Source organism: Phyllopteryx taeniolatus, chromosome 7 (assembly GCF_024500385.1).
Source record: "Phyllopteryx taeniolatus isolate TA_2022b chromosome 7, UOR_Ptae_1.2, whole genome shotgun sequence".
NCBI lineage: Eukaryota > Metazoa > Chordata > Actinopteri > Syngnathiformes > Syngnathidae > Phyllopteryx > Phyllopteryx taeniolatus.
In genome coordinates this window covers 26,353,242-26,372,438 of record NC_084508.1, presented here as the reverse complement: position 1 = coordinate 26,372,438, position 19,197 = coordinate 26,353,242, and the positions used below count along the sequence as shown (strand labels likewise).

At 40.0% G+C, this 19,197-nt stretch overlaps 1 protein-coding gene across 2 annotated transcripts in view; it reads left to right on the top strand.

The window, feature by feature from the left end:
* LOC133480749 (collagen alpha-1(XXIV) chain-like) overlaps positions 1-19,197 on the top strand; it is a 147,856-nt gene that overhangs the window by 43,342 nt on the left and 85,317 nt on the right. For both annotated transcript variants that reach the window (XM_061779308.1, XM_061779309.1), the window contains exons 6-14: positions 591-644; positions 1,093-1,146; positions 3,999-4,043; positions 4,506-4,559; positions 4,959-5,003; positions 6,886-6,939; positions 8,931-8,975; positions 16,822-16,875; positions 17,873-17,917. In XM_061779308.1, coding sequence (XP_061635292.1) covers positions 591-644; positions 1,093-1,146; positions 3,999-4,043; positions 4,506-4,559; positions 4,959-5,003; positions 6,886-6,939; positions 8,931-8,975; positions 16,822-16,875; positions 17,873-17,917 — 450 coding nt within the window. The remainder of the gene's footprint in view (positions 1-590; positions 645-1,092; positions 1,147-3,998; positions 4,044-4,505; positions 4,560-4,958; positions 5,004-6,885; positions 6,940-8,930; positions 8,976-16,821; positions 16,876-17,872; positions 17,918-19,197) is intronic.

Genomic DNA, 19,197 nt, shown 5'->3' with positions numbered 1-19,197 from the left:
AATCTGAGCAAGCTGGAAGTCTCAACATTCATGTCAGAAGCAGCTGTGTAAAGAATTACTGTATATTAAACTTAATTCCTCACATTTTTGTATCTTTCCGAGGAGTTGGCACAACATTTGTCCCCTATGTACAGTTTCTAACGTGCGTAATTACGTTGTATTTACAAAACACAATGAGTCATGCAGTAGGAAGGGGGTGGATGGAAAAGCTAGAGCCATGGTTCGCGAGAGAACATACACGCATGGCTACAACATTAGGCACACCTGCACCGGCACACATCCAATACGACAACATTCAAAATGTCTTCTTATTCAGGCATAATTTAGATCTGATTTACTCCGTCAGAGAGATATTAATTGAAAACCAATGTTTTGATACATTACTACCTCTGTGACTGTGAAACTCATGTCATAATTGCACATTATGGAAATATGGATGTGATGATCACAATAATAAAAGAATAGCAGCAGATTTTTGGTCGAGATGACTGTGATCTACAAAAATAGACTATCTTCCTGTCAGTGGCTTAGAGTCTGAAACAGATTTAGGCAGCTGACTACATCCTTAACCTGTGACCTTGTCATCCTAGGGTGCAAAGGGAGACCCAGGGCTATCTCCAGGTCAAGCTTCACCAGGAGAAAAGGTAAGGAATCTGACATTGCTCTCTGTGTCTAGGCTCTTCTCTGTAGCTGTGGGAGGCCCTCTTGTTTTTTCCTCTGTGCTCTCCCTTTTGTCATATGTCATCCGTGTCTCCTTTTCTTCCAAATGTAATAAATATTTTCCAGTGCAACACAGCTACACGTCTTCATTTAATTAAGCACCCACAGTAACTTTCCAGTGCTTCCAGTAGATTTACGGTACACTGTATATCTTTGTAGCCACAATTTAAGTCTGAACTCCCCCATCACCAAGACTTAAAATCAGTGCTGTCTTATTTCATAGCTATGATAAATTCCATTCATACGCATGTATAAGCAGGGATTTCTGACGTATTCATCAATGCACTTTTGATTCACTCCGATATACAGCCGTTGCATATTACAATGATTTTGAAAGTGACAGTTATTTATCTTTGTTATATGTTCCAAAAGGGTGACAAAGGGCCACCAGGTCTGGTTGGTTCTGATGGATTTCCAGGTTTGCAGGTAAGATTCAGTCTGTTCTCAAATGCAATGAATTAGTTGATGAAATAAATGTGGAATTCCGTGACATCTATTCCTTAATCTAACACATTTGCTTAATCAAATTTTCTGACGCTGTGCTGGCATACAGAATATTTGAATTGTACCGTCGTTTCCTTGAGTCAAAACCTTTGGTCTTGCTAAAACATGATAAGCTTTGAGATGAAGGTCCAAGATCATCTGAAAGAGGAAAGACACCCACTCTGCTTGGGGTCAAGCAGTCAATTACAAGCACAAGCTATTACCATAGCATCCCAGGCCTACGGGATAGTCAATAAGGTTTACATTAAAGTATATAAAATATAAACTACAGTATTTATTTGGTGGTTCATTGTGTTGATGTTAGGAAACACCCAAAATTCCAAAATACATGTCTAAGCCTAAAATTAGCTATTTAGAGCTGGACTTTTGATATATGATGTCTGGTGTATGTACAAATGTCAGAGATGAATAATCTTGATTGAAGATTCATTCTAGATTCTTCATTCTATTCATCCTGGGGTCCACACTTTACATTGTGACACTACAATCTATGAAAAAATTAAATACAAATACACAAACAAAATAATAGATCACGTTGTACTAACATATTAAGCATTTCAACAATTACAACTCATTTAAACAAAGTAAAAAACAAGACAAAGACATTAAAATTGCTCCAAGTGACTCTAAAGACAAAATATTTAGCAAGCCCATGTGGTCGTCAAGGTATTAGATCCTTTAAGTTATTCTTTAAAACTATACAGATTATTATATGTTGTTTAATATCATTTGGAAGCAAATTCCATTCATGCATTGCGCTGAATATGACTGAGCACTGAGCTGTCTCTTTTTGTATCCACTTGGATATGTCACACAATATTTATCCATCTATTTTGTATACCGTTTTACCCGTCATTAGGGTCGCTGGAGCCTATCCCAGCTGATTTTCGGCAAGCACACCCTGGATTGGTTGCCAGCCAATTGCAGAGTACATATAGACAAAGTACACACCAATTTTTTTTTTAGATACTTCAATTAACCTAACATGCATGCTGCACAAAGGAATGCCAAAGCCAAGATTCTAAGTCTGAACCTCAGAAATGTGAGGCACATTTGCTGAACGGTAGTCTATTGTGCTGCTTTACGTGACGCTTTCACACAATATTTCTCTTGCAGAAATACAATAAAAAGTTTCATCAATTTGTATTTGTGGAACACCTCGTATGAATTAGATCTTCATTCATTAGAAAATCAACATCAAATTTGACCTTCTTGGAACAGAGCAGTCGCAATTAGGTCACCAACTAGTCTCGAGGCCAGTGAGATATCACAGATTTTATCCGCACAAAAGGTGTAAGCTATGCATTATACATGGATGCTGTTTGTATGTAAAGAAATGCGTTTTTAGATGGTGTGCACCCCCCCACACACACACACACACACACACATCCATTTTGTCTGTGTGTAGGAAACGCCAGACCAATAGCCATGTAAAGTTTCACTCTGATTTTAATTTTGGTGGTTAATTTTTTACCAATGGCATGGATAGCACAAATGCAGTCATTAACTTGACCGTCTGATGCTGCAGGTCAGAGAAAAGCTGCAGGCTGTAGCGGTTTGGCCTGGCGACTGGCACTCGGCAATGCATGACAGCTAAGCCATGGACAAGGAGAAGGAGGAGAAGGGAGGGGCAAAGTGGGGAGTTTCTTTGTGCCACAGATCAGCGAAGGGCGCAATTCTCACAAGAAAACACTTTATGGGGAAATTAACGCTAGAAAGATTCAGTTTATTTTTTTTAGCTATTGATCACTGCGATTGGCTGCGGCTGCCTCTCGCCCAAAGATAGCTAGGAAAGGCTCCAGCACTCCCGCGACCCTAGTGAGGGTAAGCGGTACAGAAAATGGATGGATAAATGGATATTGATCAATGAAGAAAAAAAATTGGGCTCCAGCAGAAAGGGCACTTTTCTCATCCAGGACAAAAGGGCTGATGCTTGAGCACCAATCGGCTCTCTGTGTACGTTCCTGGTTAGGTTAATTGAGGACTTACCTATAGGTGTGAACTTGAGTTGAATTGATCTTTGTCTATAGACAGTCCAGGTTATACCCTACCTCTTGCCCTATCTCAGCTGGGATAGACTCCAGCTCCCCCGTGACCCTGAATGGGATGAGGTATAAACTGAATGAATTAATATGTATGACTAGATTAATAAATATAATGATAAAACTGTAAAATAACCTTTGCTCTTGAATGGAAATTTTATTTTTTTTGTAATTGATGAAGTCTTAATTTATGTGAAATTTAATTACAATTCAAAATGTACTGCCGTTAATAAATATACCAAATTAGGGCTGCAACAAATACTGGAATGTTTCGAGTACTACGACTACAAAAATGCTCGAGGAATTTTCTCTGGTTCGGGGATCACTGCCAGCCTTCCTAGTTAGAATGAGTCTGATACTGTATCTGTAATTATGTGTGTAAGCCTTTCAGAAGGCGGGCAGGAGTGAGTAGTGTGATGTAAGTGAAAGGAAATGTCAGTCTGGGAAGACGCCGTTGGCATGAGTTGTAGCCGACAGCAGCTTGTAAGTTTGTGATGTTCTTGTGTTGCCGGGAGCTCAATAAAGCGACTGAAAATGCACTGGCGACTCCTTTCCTCCTTGAACACTTCCGAGGGCATTGCTATACTATTGGTATATACTGTACAGTAGCTGCCTGTTTGAAGTTTCATTTCTTCATGTATTGTGGTCGATGTGATACAGGTATAGGCCTAGCGCTATTAATATTTAGGAAAATATACACTTAAAATGCATTTGCTTTATTCCATTCTCAAGGGTCCAAAAGGTTATCCAGGACCACCTGGGCTGCCAGGAAAACAAGTAAGTAATATATAATCTATTTGGTATTATGATTAATGCAACTAAAACTATAGTACAATACATACTTCCTTATTGTATAAAGCTAGTTCTTTAAATTATCAAGCCAAACAAAATGTCAAAGTTGAAATTAATAGGGTTTGAATAATTTTTTTTTAATGATGATGTAGATTTAATTTAAGACTATTTTGTGTCAACCATGGGTAATCTTGGTTAAGCAAAAACAGAAGGAGTTAATAAAAACGATAATAGCAACAGAAGTTGGTTGAGGGGTGTAGAAAGGAACACTTAACAGATGGGGTAGTCTTGGTGGAGCCTGTCTGGAATGAACAGTGCTTGTTTTATTCCAGCTTTGACAACACTGGTTTGACTTTGTGTTTCTCCTCTTTCACTTTATCCATCCATCTCATCTACTTATTCACTGTTCATTCATTACCTCGCTCTCTCTGTGGTTCTCTGCTACAGGGCATACCAGGACTTCCTGGGGAAGCCGGGTCTGCAGGTTACCCTGGCAGGCAGGTGCAGTGAAAAATACAAAAAAAATATGGTTCTTGTTCGTCCGTTGTCTTTGGTTCTTTATTGCTCTCCACAAAGTGCCAAACAAAAAAGATCGCTGCTTTTTTAGCTACAGTATACATAAGCTTTGGAAGAAAAATCTGTGGTATCTAATGACCGTAAAACAGTCAAGAATATAACATAATGCACTATTTATACTGTGTGTGGAAATAGGTTTATAAATTTGCAAGTAAACCAGATGTTTTTTTAATCATTCTCTATCAGTCATGACTTGTTTTTTCTATATATTATAATTATTGTGCAGATCAGACTGTAAATTGTTTAGATTTGATTTGCCATTTGTTGTTTAGGCGCTCCGTAAATACAAAAAAGTTCTCATTGCCAGTCTTTCTGTTGTTGCAGGGTGCTACTGGCCCAGAAGGTAACCCGGGGCCTAAGGGGATTCGTGTAAGTATTAGTAGCTCCTCATATTTTGTCTTCAGAAACACTTAATACTTCATTTCCTGAAAGGATTAGCATAGTGTCAGTCCTTCAGTCTTGCTTCAGAGAGCCGAGTTAGTTTCTGAAACATTGGCTGCACTCTGCTTGTGGGTGTTCAGGCTCTTGAACACCCTTCAAGATTTCCTAAAATATAACAACAGCGATGCCGCCAGATCGCAAGAAAAAAATGAGATAGGAATACTACTGGGGGAATATGAAAACAAAGAGTGTGAGGGTGAAAGGAACTTTATTGGAGAGTTCCATATCAGAGAAAGAGGAATTGTGGTTTTTCTATAACATCAGGAGGCAGAATTTGAAGTGCATTCACTTTTATACAGAGATAGTGGACACGAAATGACTTCCAACACTCCATTACGTCCAATATATATTGTTTTTAATGTTTTGTAAAACAACTCTCAATATGGTGCATTGCATTTCTTTACCTTTGTGAATTACAACCACAAAAATAACACATTGTAGCCATGGGATACTATACATTCTTTCCCAGCTGGTCGCCAATCAATCACAGGGCGATTGAGAATGGGACTTCATATACACTATATTGCCAAAAATATTGCTCACCTGCCTTGACTCAGATATGAATTTAAGTGACATCCCATTCTTAATCCTTAATCCTATTCTTAGGGTTTAATATGACATCAGTACCCCCTCTGCAATTATAACATCTTAAACTCTTCTGGTAAGGTTTTCCACAAGATTTAGGAGTGTGTTTATAGGAATTTATGACCAGGCCACTCAAGTTCTTCCACATAAAATGTCTTTATGAACCTTGATTTGTGCACTGATGCACAGTCATGTTGGAACAGGAAGGGGTCATCTCCAAACTGTTCTCACAAAGTTGGAAAGGTTCAAAATATTAGCCCCTGTGCTCCAGGGAAAGGAACTCTGAATCCTTCAGCATACCAATTGATTTTGGACAGTCAAACATTTTGGGCATTACCTATTCCTGTTCCAACATGACTGTGCACCAGTGCACAAAGCAAGGTCTGTAAAGAATTTTGTGTATATGCAATTGACTGGCCTGCACAGAGTCCTGCCCTCAACTCGACAGAAAACCTTTGTGTTGATTTTGAGTGGACAGTGAGTCAGGCCTTTACCTCCAACATCAGTGTTTGAACTAACAAATATGCTGCTGGAAGAATGGGCAAGAATTCCCATGAACTCACTCCTAAACCTTGTTGAAGGCCTGCTCACAAGAGTTGAAGCTGTTGTACCTGCAAAGGGTAGACCAACATTATCATATTAAACCATATGGATTTAGAATGGGATATCACTTAAAATCATGTGAGTCAAGGCACGCGAGCGAAAGTCAGCAGTGTGAACCACTACACTGCAAATGCCATTTGGTATTTATTGGAAGTTGCTACACAAGAAAAAGCATGCCAAATGCAGGTGTCTGCTGCCTACCTTTGTACTACAAAATTAAAAAAATGGATAGCATGCATCTCATTTGAAAGAGAAGTAACATGCACATAATTTGCAGAATTGTCATAATTGTAATTGTAGTATCAGTTGGCTCCCAGTTAGATTGTTCACATTTTTGGTGTGTCTGTAAAATAGTGGATCAACCAGAAAAATACTGATAGTGTACTCTCAAAAGGGCCTACTGTAGTAACAGATAGATAGATAGATAGATAGATAGATAGATAGATAGATAGATAGATAGATAGATAGATAGATAGATAGATAGATAGATAGATAGATAGATAGATAGATAGATAGATAGATAGATAGATAGATAGATAGATAGATAGATAGATAGATAGATATTTCTTTCTTGGTCATGTGAAAGTTTTGTGACATGATATTGTCATCTGACAATTTCCAGGGTTTCATTGGACTTCCTGGTATAGCTGGGCCACCAGGACTGGAGGGGGAGAAAGTGAGTGATAATTAGTTTCTTTATAAGTGCAATTGACAAAGTTGTGTTATATCTACCGTATTTGCACGACCATAGGGTGCACCGTATTAAAAGGTGCAGTCTCAGTTACGTGGTCTATTTCTGTATTTAACACATACATAAGGCGCACCGTATTGCATGCTAGCGTATGTTTTTAAAAAGGAAGCGGGAGCAAAACTGAGTTTGGTTGTACTTTATTGAAGTATTTAACAATGTACTCACGTTATTTTTTGATCAATCCTCATCTACAAATCCATCAAAATCCTTATCTTCTGTATCCGAATTGAACAGCTGGACAAGTTCTCTATCAAACATGCCGAGTTCCCTCTCGTCATTGTCAGAGTCAGTCTCGTTGGCGGGGGGCTGTTCAGCAAAGATGCCGGCTTTCGCGAAAGCTCGGACAACAGTCAAAGCAGATACCTTAGCCCAGGCATCCACAATCCATACAGATGGAAAGATGGCGCCGTTTCATAAAACGAAAGCACCAAGACGGATCTCCTTGAAAATGTTCGATTTTCATTTCTTCTACAAGCGTTATTGCCCTCAGTTGAATGGTGACTGTAGAGACGCTTCTCTCTGCTGTTCTTTGCTCATTAATCCATTGCACGAGTTGGTCTTCCAACTCGGGCCACCTCACCTTGTTTCCGTGGAAACTCAGCTTCGTCTTATTGACTTGGCGAAGCTCTTTTTCCTGCTTCCTCCACTTGCGAACCATGGATTCGTTGATCCTGAATTCTCTCGCGGCTGCTCGTTTCCCATGTTCCTCCGCGTAACTGATAGCTTGCAGTTTAAACTGTGCTTCATAAGGGTGTCTCTCCGTAGGTGCCATTTTGAGGGGTCCTGAGCCAAACCGATGTTGTTTTTCACAATACACATACCGGCGCTATATACCTACTGGGGGCGTGCCTTTAGCATCCTCTTTCATGCGCACCCTTCCTCCTTTAACGTCCGCATGCTGTCCTCAGTCATGTCCGTCTTTCCTCTATATAAGCAGCGTGTTGGCAGAGGGCTCTATTTTCATAGATGGTGGATCTGCGGCAGCTTATAAAAACTGGCGTATCTTAATTTTGCAAGGCTCGCTGCACACAGCAGTGTAGACGTTCCTCTTTTAGATGTGCTGGGGTGTGCTAATCCACAAAATTCCCAACACTAGATCTAACCTGCCTCCGCGCAGTTACGCCATGCATCACAGATTTACGCCAGTTACAAAAATACAGCCCATAGACAGGAGTGGAACATGAAGGCAAGTGACAGCAATTTTTTTATGTAATTTACAACCTGATTAGCTGTTAAAAAACTGTTTGGGTCTCAGTTTTCACTTTGGTAGCTAGAATGAATTTCCATTATTCACATTAGGCTAGCGTCTCAAGGAAGTCTTTATCTCACACAGCACAGTTAGTAATTTTATGTGATTTTTAAAGTTATTTAGAAATTATTTACAATTATGCGGCACGGTGGACGACTGGTTAGCACATCTCCCTCACAGTTCTGAGGACCGGGGTTCAAATCCTGGTCCCGCCTGTGTGGAGTTTGCATGTTCTCCCTGTGCCTGTGTGGGTTTTGTCTGGGTACTCCGGTTTCCTCCCACATCCCAAAAACATGCATGGTAGGTTGATTGAAGACTCTGAATTGCCTGTAGGTATGAATGTGAGTGCGAATGGTTGTTTGTTTATATGTGCCCTGCGTTTGGCTGGCGACCAGTTCAGGGTGTACCCCACCTGTCGCCCGAAGATAGCTGGGATAGGCTCCAGCACGCCCGTGACCGTAGTGAGTATAAGCGGTACAGAAAATGGATGGATGGATTTACAATTAGTGTTCAGCAACATGTTTGAATAATTAATTTATCATTGTTCTGTAAAAATTTGTGAAGAAATTATGTACAACAGAAGGAAAGTGCCTTCTCATGTGATAATCGACTGTACAATTCATTTTGAATAACATCTTACCCCTGCTTTCTTTATACTACTTTGTAGGGCATACTTGGTCCTCCTGGAAAACCTGGTATCAAAGGAAGACAGGTAATATAAATGTTTTATTTTTTATTTATTGTGTAGTGCCACTTCTAAACACAATGTGTGTGTTTGTTTGTGTGCGTGTGTGTGTGTCTGTGTTTTGTTATCTTTGTTTCTGTGAGAGTGAAGATCTAGAAATTGCTCAAATGTTCAGAAACGATATCGACTATTGTATTAGGGTGCTTTCTCTGTGTAAACAATGTTTCTGTCCCCGCTATTAAAAATCCAACCCTACTAAAATGTGTCACCACAAACCACGTGACATTGCTCTCTTCTCTTATTGGCTACAAGAATGTAAACAGGAAAATGGTTTGATGTGCAGACTAGCGAGTGAGAAGCAAATAAAGTAGCACACATTAACACAAAATGGAATGCGCCCACACTCGGAGTGGCCCCTTGTCTAATTATTTTTTTAAATTATAAAAATGTTTCCTCTACAATACCTGATCAATTTTAAGTTGTAATAACACCATTTACCACTTGATGGAAAACATCGCTTTGTAGCACTTCCACCAGGTCTTCTCCATCAGAGAAGAAGAATAGGAAGTAGTAGAGATGTTACGAGAGTGTAGTTTGTATAGGTTACTAGAGTTTGGAGATTACAGCATAATTTGGACATAGCTTGGACAGTAGATAGCGAGCGATTAGTTACGTAACTCCTCGGAATCCTTGGAAACAGGCTGTTGGCCACTAACCAAGCACCCTGGGCTAATAGACCAGCAGTTGGTGCACTCGACTCTCAACCTGAGGGATGATGGTCACGTGAGTTGGAACCACAGGCAGGACAATGCTGCATAAATAACAATCATTATCAGTGACATTTGTTTTTCACCTTTTCTTATTTTATTCAAAGGTAAGGTGTTTATTGTGTTCCAAGAAAGTAGGGTACAATAAAACCTCACTGAGAGAGGAAAAATTACTGCACCCCAGTTTATATAATCTTGCTTTTGAATGAATAACTTAAAACAGAAATGGGTAGTGATGGCGAGGTGAAGTTTCATGAAGCATTATAACACTTCAGCCATTGGTTCCAGTAATGGTTCATTTCTTGATGCTTCATTGCACACGAAACCATCTGCTGGCCATGTGCATAATCACAGGCAGCTGTATCTTCACCACATACAGTATGTGCTGCGTTGCATTTTTGCATCTTTTTGGCTCTCGTGAATGACTATGTATGAGAAAACAATGTTTTACCAAGTAATTTCCCACCATAAAGTGTAAAATTTATTATTTTTAATGTATTCTGTGTGCTTAAAATGTTCATTATCACTGGCATACCAAGTTGTATAATGTTTTTCTGTCACTTTGGGAAAATGGCATGGGCTTAAGAGGGCAGAGGTTTTTGAAAGTGCTTATTTAGAAATAACAGTTTATCATCATTTTTGTGTTAAGTGATTCATTAAAGAGCAAAAAATTTTAATTGTTGGTACAGTAATTTCTCCTCTCCCAGTGAGGTTTTATTTTACCTTGCTTTCTGTGAACACAATAAATACTTTCCCAATTAATAAAATAAGAAACGGGAAAATGTAGTTTTTGATCAACAAAGGTAATTGATAAGCATCAATGATATTTCCTTATGCAGTGTGGTTCAGCTTGGGGTTCAACATCAGGCAAACACCGTATCACTAGAAATGGTTGTTATTTCTAAATAAGTACTTTCAAAGTCCTCTGCCCGCTTAAGCCCATGCCATTTTCTGAAAGTGACTGAAAAACATTATACAACCTGCCATACCAGTGATGATGAACATTTTACGCACACGTTAAATGCGCATTTAAGGATGCATCAAACAATTTATTTTACACTTTTATGTCGGGAAATTACTTGGTCAAACAATGTTTTGTATCACATAGTCATTCACAAGAGTAAAAAAGAATGCAACACATCACATATGTGGTTCAGATACAGCTACCTGTGATTATACACATGGCCAGCAGGTGGTTTCGTGTGCACATGAAGCATCAAGAATGAACCATTACTAGTACCAATGGTTGAAGTGTTACAATGCCTCGTGAAGCTTTATTTCACCATCACGAGAAAGCAGTTTATAGTATGTTCAGCAAATTGAAAGGCAAGTCTATGTACCTAGTTTTTTTTTTTATGGACATTGTCAGCCATGATTAATTTTGTGGTCTTAATGAGTCACACAAGGCAAAAGGAGGCTCTATTAACTCGCAAGAACAAGCTAGCATCTTCCATATCTGCTGAGACACCATGTAACGCTTCGCTTTTGCTTCACTCAACAAGCAACAGAACTGGGTTTCATTTCAACAAAGTGCAACATAAATGAAATGCAACAGTTAAATACTGTAAAACACACATTCAGTGAACTATGAGTAAAATAAACACACATAAACAATAATGATTAATGTCCTTATTACAGACAAAAAAAAATCTGAATTTCATGGTGCAATGCACGCTGGGAACCAAAGTTAAAATGCAAGAAGTATACTGAAGCTGCCAAGGGCTGCTCTCGTGGAGATCTCAAATCAAAAGTACACAAACAACTGATTTGTTTTCTTCACAAGAACCCTTGACAGTTCGTTTAAAGTGCACAGTTACTAGTTCTCCGGAAACATGGACATATTTAATACCGTTAATAGTGTTGCAAACGCATATGGTGGCTAGACAAGCAGCAGGACAGGGGAGATGCACAAGGGCTCCTTCAACAAAGCAGAGGGAGCTGCCCTATACTACAAAGTTAGTAGGCTTAATGATTTGGGGATTTTCAATAACATGCAGGACAAACATACTAGTATAATATTACAATTTTGAGTGAGTTGATTTTTGTAAAAAAAAAAACAAAATGCACAAAATTAGTTTTTGCACTTACTGTTGGTTAAACGCCTTTTGTGCTAGAAAAAAAAGTGTTTTCTTTTTCTTCATTTTAAACTTTTGTTAAAGACTGGATCTTTTATACATGCATTTGAGCATGACATATATTAAGATACTGTGCTGTACATTGGTTCAATAAAAAACAGACCTATGTACATATTTTTTGTCCTTATTTAAAATGGCGTTTTTGTCATATATCTAGTTAGGAAGTGTGTTGTCCCATACGGCCCCCTGGTACCGCTGGCTGACAAAAAAAATAAATACAAAATTAATTCTGGCCCCCTCCATTATTTAAGTTGCCCATCCCAGATCTAAACAGATCTTATCTGTTTATGTCTCACATGTAGTCGTTGTATCAATGATATTCAAATGTGATAGGAGCAAAATATTAACACATTTGTGTATCCTGTTAGCTGCCAATGCACACTAATGTTCTAGTACTAGGGTAAAGGTAGCAGTGGCAAAGGCCAAACAAGAGGGATAGAGATGGGAAGGATGTGCAGCAGGTTAGGTGGTTAAGGATAGAGATGGAAATGTCATGACTGGTGCCAATAGTGTGCTGGATAGATGGAAACAATACTTTGGGGAGTTGATGAATGAGGAAAATGAAAGAGAAGGAAGAGGAGAAGAGGCAAGTTTGGTGGACCAGGAAGTAGATATGATTAGTAAGGGGGAAGTTAGAAAGGCACTAAAGAGGATGAAACATGGAAAGGCAGTTGGTCCTGTTACCATACCTGTGGAGGTATGGAAGCATATTGGAGAGGTGGCTGTGGAGTTTCTGACCAGGTTGTTCAACAGAATTCTAGCGGTTGAGAAGATGCTGGAAGAATGGAGGAAAGGTGTGCTGGTGCCCATTTTTAAGAACAAGGGTGATGTGCAGAGCTGTGGTAACTATAAAAGAATAAAGTTGATGAGCCACACAATGAAGTTATGGGGATAAGTAGTGGAGGCTAGACTCAGGATAGAAGTGACTATTTGCGAGCAACAGTATGGTTTCATGCCTAGAAAGAGTACCACAGATGCATTATTTGCCTTGAGGGTGTTGTACAGAGGTCAGAAGGAGCTACATTGTGTCTTTGTAGATCTAGAGAAAGCGTATGACAGACTACCCAGAGAGGAACTGAGGTACTGCATACGGAAGTCTGTAGGGGCAGAGAAGTATGTTAGAATAGTACAGGACATGTATGAGAGGAGGAGAAACAGAAGAACAGTGGAGAGGTGTGCTGTAGATATGAGATATGAGAGAAATTTAAGGTGGAGGTGGGACTGCATCAGGGATCAGCTCTGAGCTCCTTCCTGTTTGCAGTGGTGATGGATAGTCTGACAGATGAGGTTAGACTGGAATCCCCGTGGACCATGACGTTCACAGATGACATTGTGATCTGCAGTGACAGCAGGGAGCAGGGGGAAGAACAGTTAGAAATGTGTAAGCATGCACTGGAAAGGAGAGGAATGAAGATTCGCCGAAGTAAGACAGAATATATGTGCATGAATGGGAGCGGTGGAGGCGGAAGAGTGAGGCTACAAGGAGAAGACATAGTGACGGTGGAGGACTTGAAATACTTGGGGTCAACAGTCAAGAGCAATGGTGAGTGTAGTAAGGAAGTGAAGAAACAAGTACAAGCAGGTTGGAACGGGTGGAGGAAGGTTTCAGGTGTGTTATGTGACAGACGATTCTCTGCTAGGATGAAGGGCAAAGTTTATAAAACAGTGATGAGGCCAGCCATGATGTACAGATTACAGACTGTGGCACTGAAGAGATAACAGGAAGCAGAGCTGGAGGTGGCGGAAATGAAGATGTTGAGATTCTCTCGAGAAGTGACCAGGTTGGATAGGATTAGAAATGAGCTCATCAGAGGGACAGCCAAGGTTAGATGTTTTGGAGACAAAGTTAGAAAGCGCAGACTTCGATGGTTTGGACACCTACAGAGGAGAGATAGTGAGTGTATTGGGAGAAGAATGATGAGGATGGAGCTACCAGGCAAAAGAGCCAGAGGAAGACCAAAGAGAAGGTTGATAGATGGAGTGAGGGAAGACATAAGAGCAGTTGGTGTTAGAGAGGAGGATGCAGAAGATAGGCTTCCATGGAAAAGGATGACACGCTGTGGCGACCCTAACGGGACAAGCTGAAAGGAAAAGAAGATGCAGATTTAGCAGACTGAGGTTGAAATTCCCTGACATCATATGCAAACTGATCTACAGTGCATTTGGAAGACCACTTCTCAGAGGAAGTCTCAGACCTCCTGATTTGGTCCTCATCAGAGTTTGTATCTTTTCTTCACACCAGACCAACTGAAGCACTCAAGGGGTGAAACGACCGAGAGTTTAATAGAGATAAACTAAAGGGTTTTATTGGGAAAGCACCTTTAGATGTCTACTGCGGATCTTTTTATTTATTTATTTATTTATTCATTCATTTATTTATTTTAAATAAAAGTAGCAGCAGTGGACTGCATGTGGCAGCAATTTGAAGTAATTCACAACCTGATTAGATCACAAAATGTGAGGATAACTGAATTTTTCCACTTTGGTGATGACTGGGTAAATTCCCACATTTTATTCACATAAAGTTAGTCTTAAGGTAATAATTTTAGCCATCAATCTTGATTGCTCTGTTACAGATCACCACATACACAATGCACACCACACTACTACTGAACTGCAACAAGAGTGGAAATGATCCTGCAAAACTGCACCGATAGACGACTCCCGTCTGTAATCAAACGGTTCGCAGTCAATGATAATTCCATAAGGGAGTTCGTGATGTGACCACTAAAACTGCAAATGTTCAAGGGCATATTTTCAAACATTGGGCCAGAAATAAATGCTAAATATGTCCCAAGGTGACTAAGAATGTGAAATGCTGCACTGGGCCATTGTGCTTTTTTTTTTATTTTTATTTTTTTATACTTTAACCCTCAGTTTCACTGTGTGTGTTGAAGTTTCCAAGTGGGCAGACTGCCTAGTGTCTGTTTCGTCCAATACTTTTTTTTCTGAACTGTTATTGAGATCAGAGTTTGTGATTCAAGGCAGTCCACAAACTTACAATACATGAGCTAGTCTGGCTTTAATTAAAGCAATGTTTTCACTGAAATTCATTAAAATAAAAAATAGGACTGCATTATATTGGAAAAAAATGTGGTATGCAATATTGGTGTTGAATATTGCGATATCAATATGATTGCCATATTTCACATGCCAGTAAAGAAATTATTTTTTTATTATCTAATGAAATAAATGAGTTTTTAATGTGGCAAAATAAGCAGGCTGATCGAATTAATTGTAATTAAGGCTAAACTATTCTGTGGCACAAACATTTACTCAACAATATACTCAAGAATACTCAACAATCAACAATATAATAGCCATACTCACCGATAGCCAGATGTCAGAGGTGGCTGTAGTCTGACCCACTTGTTGAGTTCTGTAGTTTTTACTGCAGTAACACTATTGTTTGTTGCAATAGACACTTGTTTCTGTTCTTTCAAGTCCCAGTTTGCCAAAAGATTTGGAATTGAGTGAAATATCCAATTTCCAGACGCCGTGTTGTTAGTTCATTTTTTTGCTGAGAAAATGAACGGCAAAGGGTTCAGTTGTGCGACTGGACCATAGGTCTGTGGCGCTAGCGTAAAAGCGTAAACGTCCATTTGCCTCGTACATCTGTGGACTGGTGACTTGGGACAAGTAGATTCACAAGGGCAGCTGCCATCTTTGGTACTCTTCCTTCATTAGATCCAAAAAGGCTTCTTTGTCTGCGGTACTAATTGGTATCGTGCATTTGGCTACAAAACGGGCAACAGCTGTGGCAATAGCGTTGTGGCATTTCAAAGTCTTTTCGAAAGCAGTGAACCTAGCAAAACTCTCATCAATGCTTGTCTGTGGATTTGCTTTTTTTACACCTTGCCTCCGTGTTAGTAGTTTTGGGAGTATTCGACCTGAAGACTTCATATGGCTTCTTGTGGTTGTGCGCCACTGTAGATTGGTGGTGTTTCCTCTCGACTTAGCCATATTCTTCAACATGACTTGACTTGCACAGTATTTCCATCTGGGATACATTTTTTTCTCTTGAAAACCCATATTTCAGATGTGTTATTCATTTTAGGCACAAGTTGTCCATTGTTTTCATCCTCGTTTATTTCCTCCTCTCCTGCATCTGCCATTCTTCCTCTGCCTGCTGCTGCTGAGATTCTCACTGTACGACGATGGGTCCACTCTAGGCAATAGGAGACCAGTATCTAGGTGGGGTGAATGGCGATGCGCATTTAAGGATGCATCAAACAAGCAACAAAGCAGACAATACTATAGAAAAAGTATTAATTTATCACACGTCTTTGTAATACGCATATCGCACGTACCATTATTGCGATGACAATATTTTTTTATATATCCCGCAGCCCTAATAAAAATGTAAAAGGTAGCATGGTGTTCGAATGGTTAGCACTTCCGCCTCACAGTTCTGAGTTTCAGGGTCCAATCTCAGCTCTGACTTTTCTGTGTGGAGTTTGCATGTTCTCCCCGTGCTTGCAATTAATGGTTTTCTCTATGTATTCCGGCCTCCTCCCACATTCCAAAAAACATGTTTCTTAGTTTAATTACAGCTTCCAAATTGTCAAAAGATGCGACTGTGAGTATAAATGGTTGTTTGTCTATATGCCTTGCAATTGGCTGCCGATCAGTCCAGGGTGTACCCCACCTCTCGCCCAAAGTCAGCTGGGATAGGCTGCAGCTTATCTATGACCCCAGTGAGGAAAAGTGATATAGAAAGTGGATGGATGCATGGAAAATATGATATTCTCTGTAACTCTTTGTCATTTTTTTAATGGCAGTATGTCACAGTTATTTTACACCATTGCTTATACGTTCACATTTTCCTAACTCCAGTTTGATGGTCGAGGCATGGAGAAACAACATGCTAAATGTTATACAAATTTTGGTTGAGTCATTTTCTTCAGGTTTTATTGGGTTATTTACACATAATTAATACATAAAATTGAATGTGGATGTGTTTCCTCACAGGGTGTGGTGGGTGAAATTGGTGAACGGGGGCCAACTGGTCCTGATGGCAGTGAGGTAAGAATCTTTGTGACCTCTTGGCATGGTTTCAGTCTAGTTCAGCCTACTGAGCTTTGCTCTTCTCAGTCCACTCTAAATTCAAAGCTTTCTAGCATCTTAATTCAGGTCAGTTGTCCACACTCATTACTTTCCACAAACAATTGCAATTAGGTACATGGCCATTACACCGACAATAACGGAAAATGAAAGAAAATATTGGGTGGGCCTTTTGCACTTTTGCTGTCATGCTTCTGGATGACTCTCTTACAATAAATTTTTTTTAGTGTGTGTGTGTGTGTGTGTGTATGTCCCAATTTTTTGTTCCATTCATTCATAAGAGGATTTCTACTGTCACTGATGTTGGATGAATGGGTCTGGCTCATAATCTGTTCTAGTTTATCCCAAATGTGCTTAATAGGCTTGAGGGACTTTATGTGCTCTGTGTGGCCCACTCAAGTTCTTCCAGACACGAACATAATTAGGCGCTTGAAGATCTTGGAGACCTTGTACAGACACTGAGCTCTATCGTGAGGTGAACTGGGAGTGAGACATAAGCAATAGATGGAGGTTAGAGATCAAATAGCTGTTAAAGAGCAAAATTTGATCACAGTACCACTGAAACTAGCTCATGAACTGTCAAGTAGTGGGGAAGAAGACTGGGTTTATGTATTACTGAGGAAGAGCACATGTTGATGTGCCCCAAGACTTTTCACGTTGTGTTTAATCTCTGCATAATTCAACGTTTTGTTTTTTTTTGAGGGGAAAAAGAGGCTGTACTTGATATGTAAAAGCTTTTGTTTTTCAAACCATGTAAGTGGATACCGAATTGTTAAGGAGTGCAATACCTAATATATATGAACAAAATGCTGATGTACAATCTATAAGATTATGGTACATTTAATACAATCTAATTATTTAAATACCTTATTACATTGGGAATCCCAGGAATGCATAATTTGCAATACTTGAAGTATACTGACCTGTCTATTTAGGATGTTGCTGTGATGTTTTGCAGGGACTTGTTGGTGGTACTGGTATTGCCGGCTTTCCGGGCCTAAGGGTAAGTATGTGTTTTGCAATGTTATGATTATTTGAAAGGTGTCTTACATTGTATGATCCTGTTAGAATCCATATTTGATCATTTTCTTGGCACATACTGATGCATCTGAGTAGTTTCTAGTATTACCTGTCAGTCTGTGTTTTTGCCTCCTGAATGAAAAATGTAATACAGCGGTTTGTGCTGATTGGAGTTGCTGCTACATTTAAGTAGCAGCATATTCACGCCCCAATTGGGGGATATTGGGGGGGGGGGGGGGGGGGGGGGAGTGCTGGTGGAGATTTTGGTTTATTTTCAAAACAGCAATTCGTAGTGTAAGCACCCTGTGCGCCACCCATTGATTGCGCACCCATGGCTGATCATCAACGTGGGGGGTGGTGAGGTGGTGTGTGCGTGTCTTTGTGAGTGCTGTCTCCCACAGAAAGCCGCCATGGGCGGCTCCCCATATCACCCATATCAGAAACAATCCCTGAGGTGAAACCATATAAATGCTTCCTCCCCTCATCATAGTATCACATATACACAACATATTGTTTTGAAATCAGAAGTCAAGAATTGTGTGTAATTTTGTAATAATATAATATCTATAATCTATTTGCGTAATGAACATGAATATCGTCACCTCCGGTTGAGTGAATTATGCCGCTGGCTGCTGTGCTGCCGGTGCTCACCGGCTTCTTTTAAGATTCCTTTTAGTTTTAATCTTTTGTAGAACAGTCACACTTGATTTTAAGGCATTGACCGGTTCATACACAGGAGCTTTTATCTGTTGATCTGAGGAGCCTAGTGAAAGACATCAGTCTTCGCTCCTCTTTGCTGAGTTTTTTGTGGTTTTTTTTTTAAACCATGTGGACTACAAGTGTGAAGCTTGCTGGTTTTGATCATCCTGATCCATCACCACTCTTGATGACGCCCCAACAATAAAATCCATCTCAAACTCGACGCCCGCCACGAAAAACTGTCCAGAGAGTTGACGACACAGTGTTACCCAGTCTGGCTAGGTCGGCTAACACATCACTCCGAACGGACAACACCACCGTAAACTTGGGACTTCTCAAACCTGGTTACTCAAAACCAAGGGACATCTCGTCCAGGATCTTCTACTTGACCGTAAGATGGACTTTTTCTGCGTCACAGAAACGTACCAACAACCAAATGACTGCAGCCCTCAACGACGCGACCCCACCGGGGTTCCGCAGGAAGTGAAAAGCCTCGCCTCTCTTAACTCACGTTTGAATCAACAGCTATACAAACTCTACGGACCCACTCCCACTATCATCGTT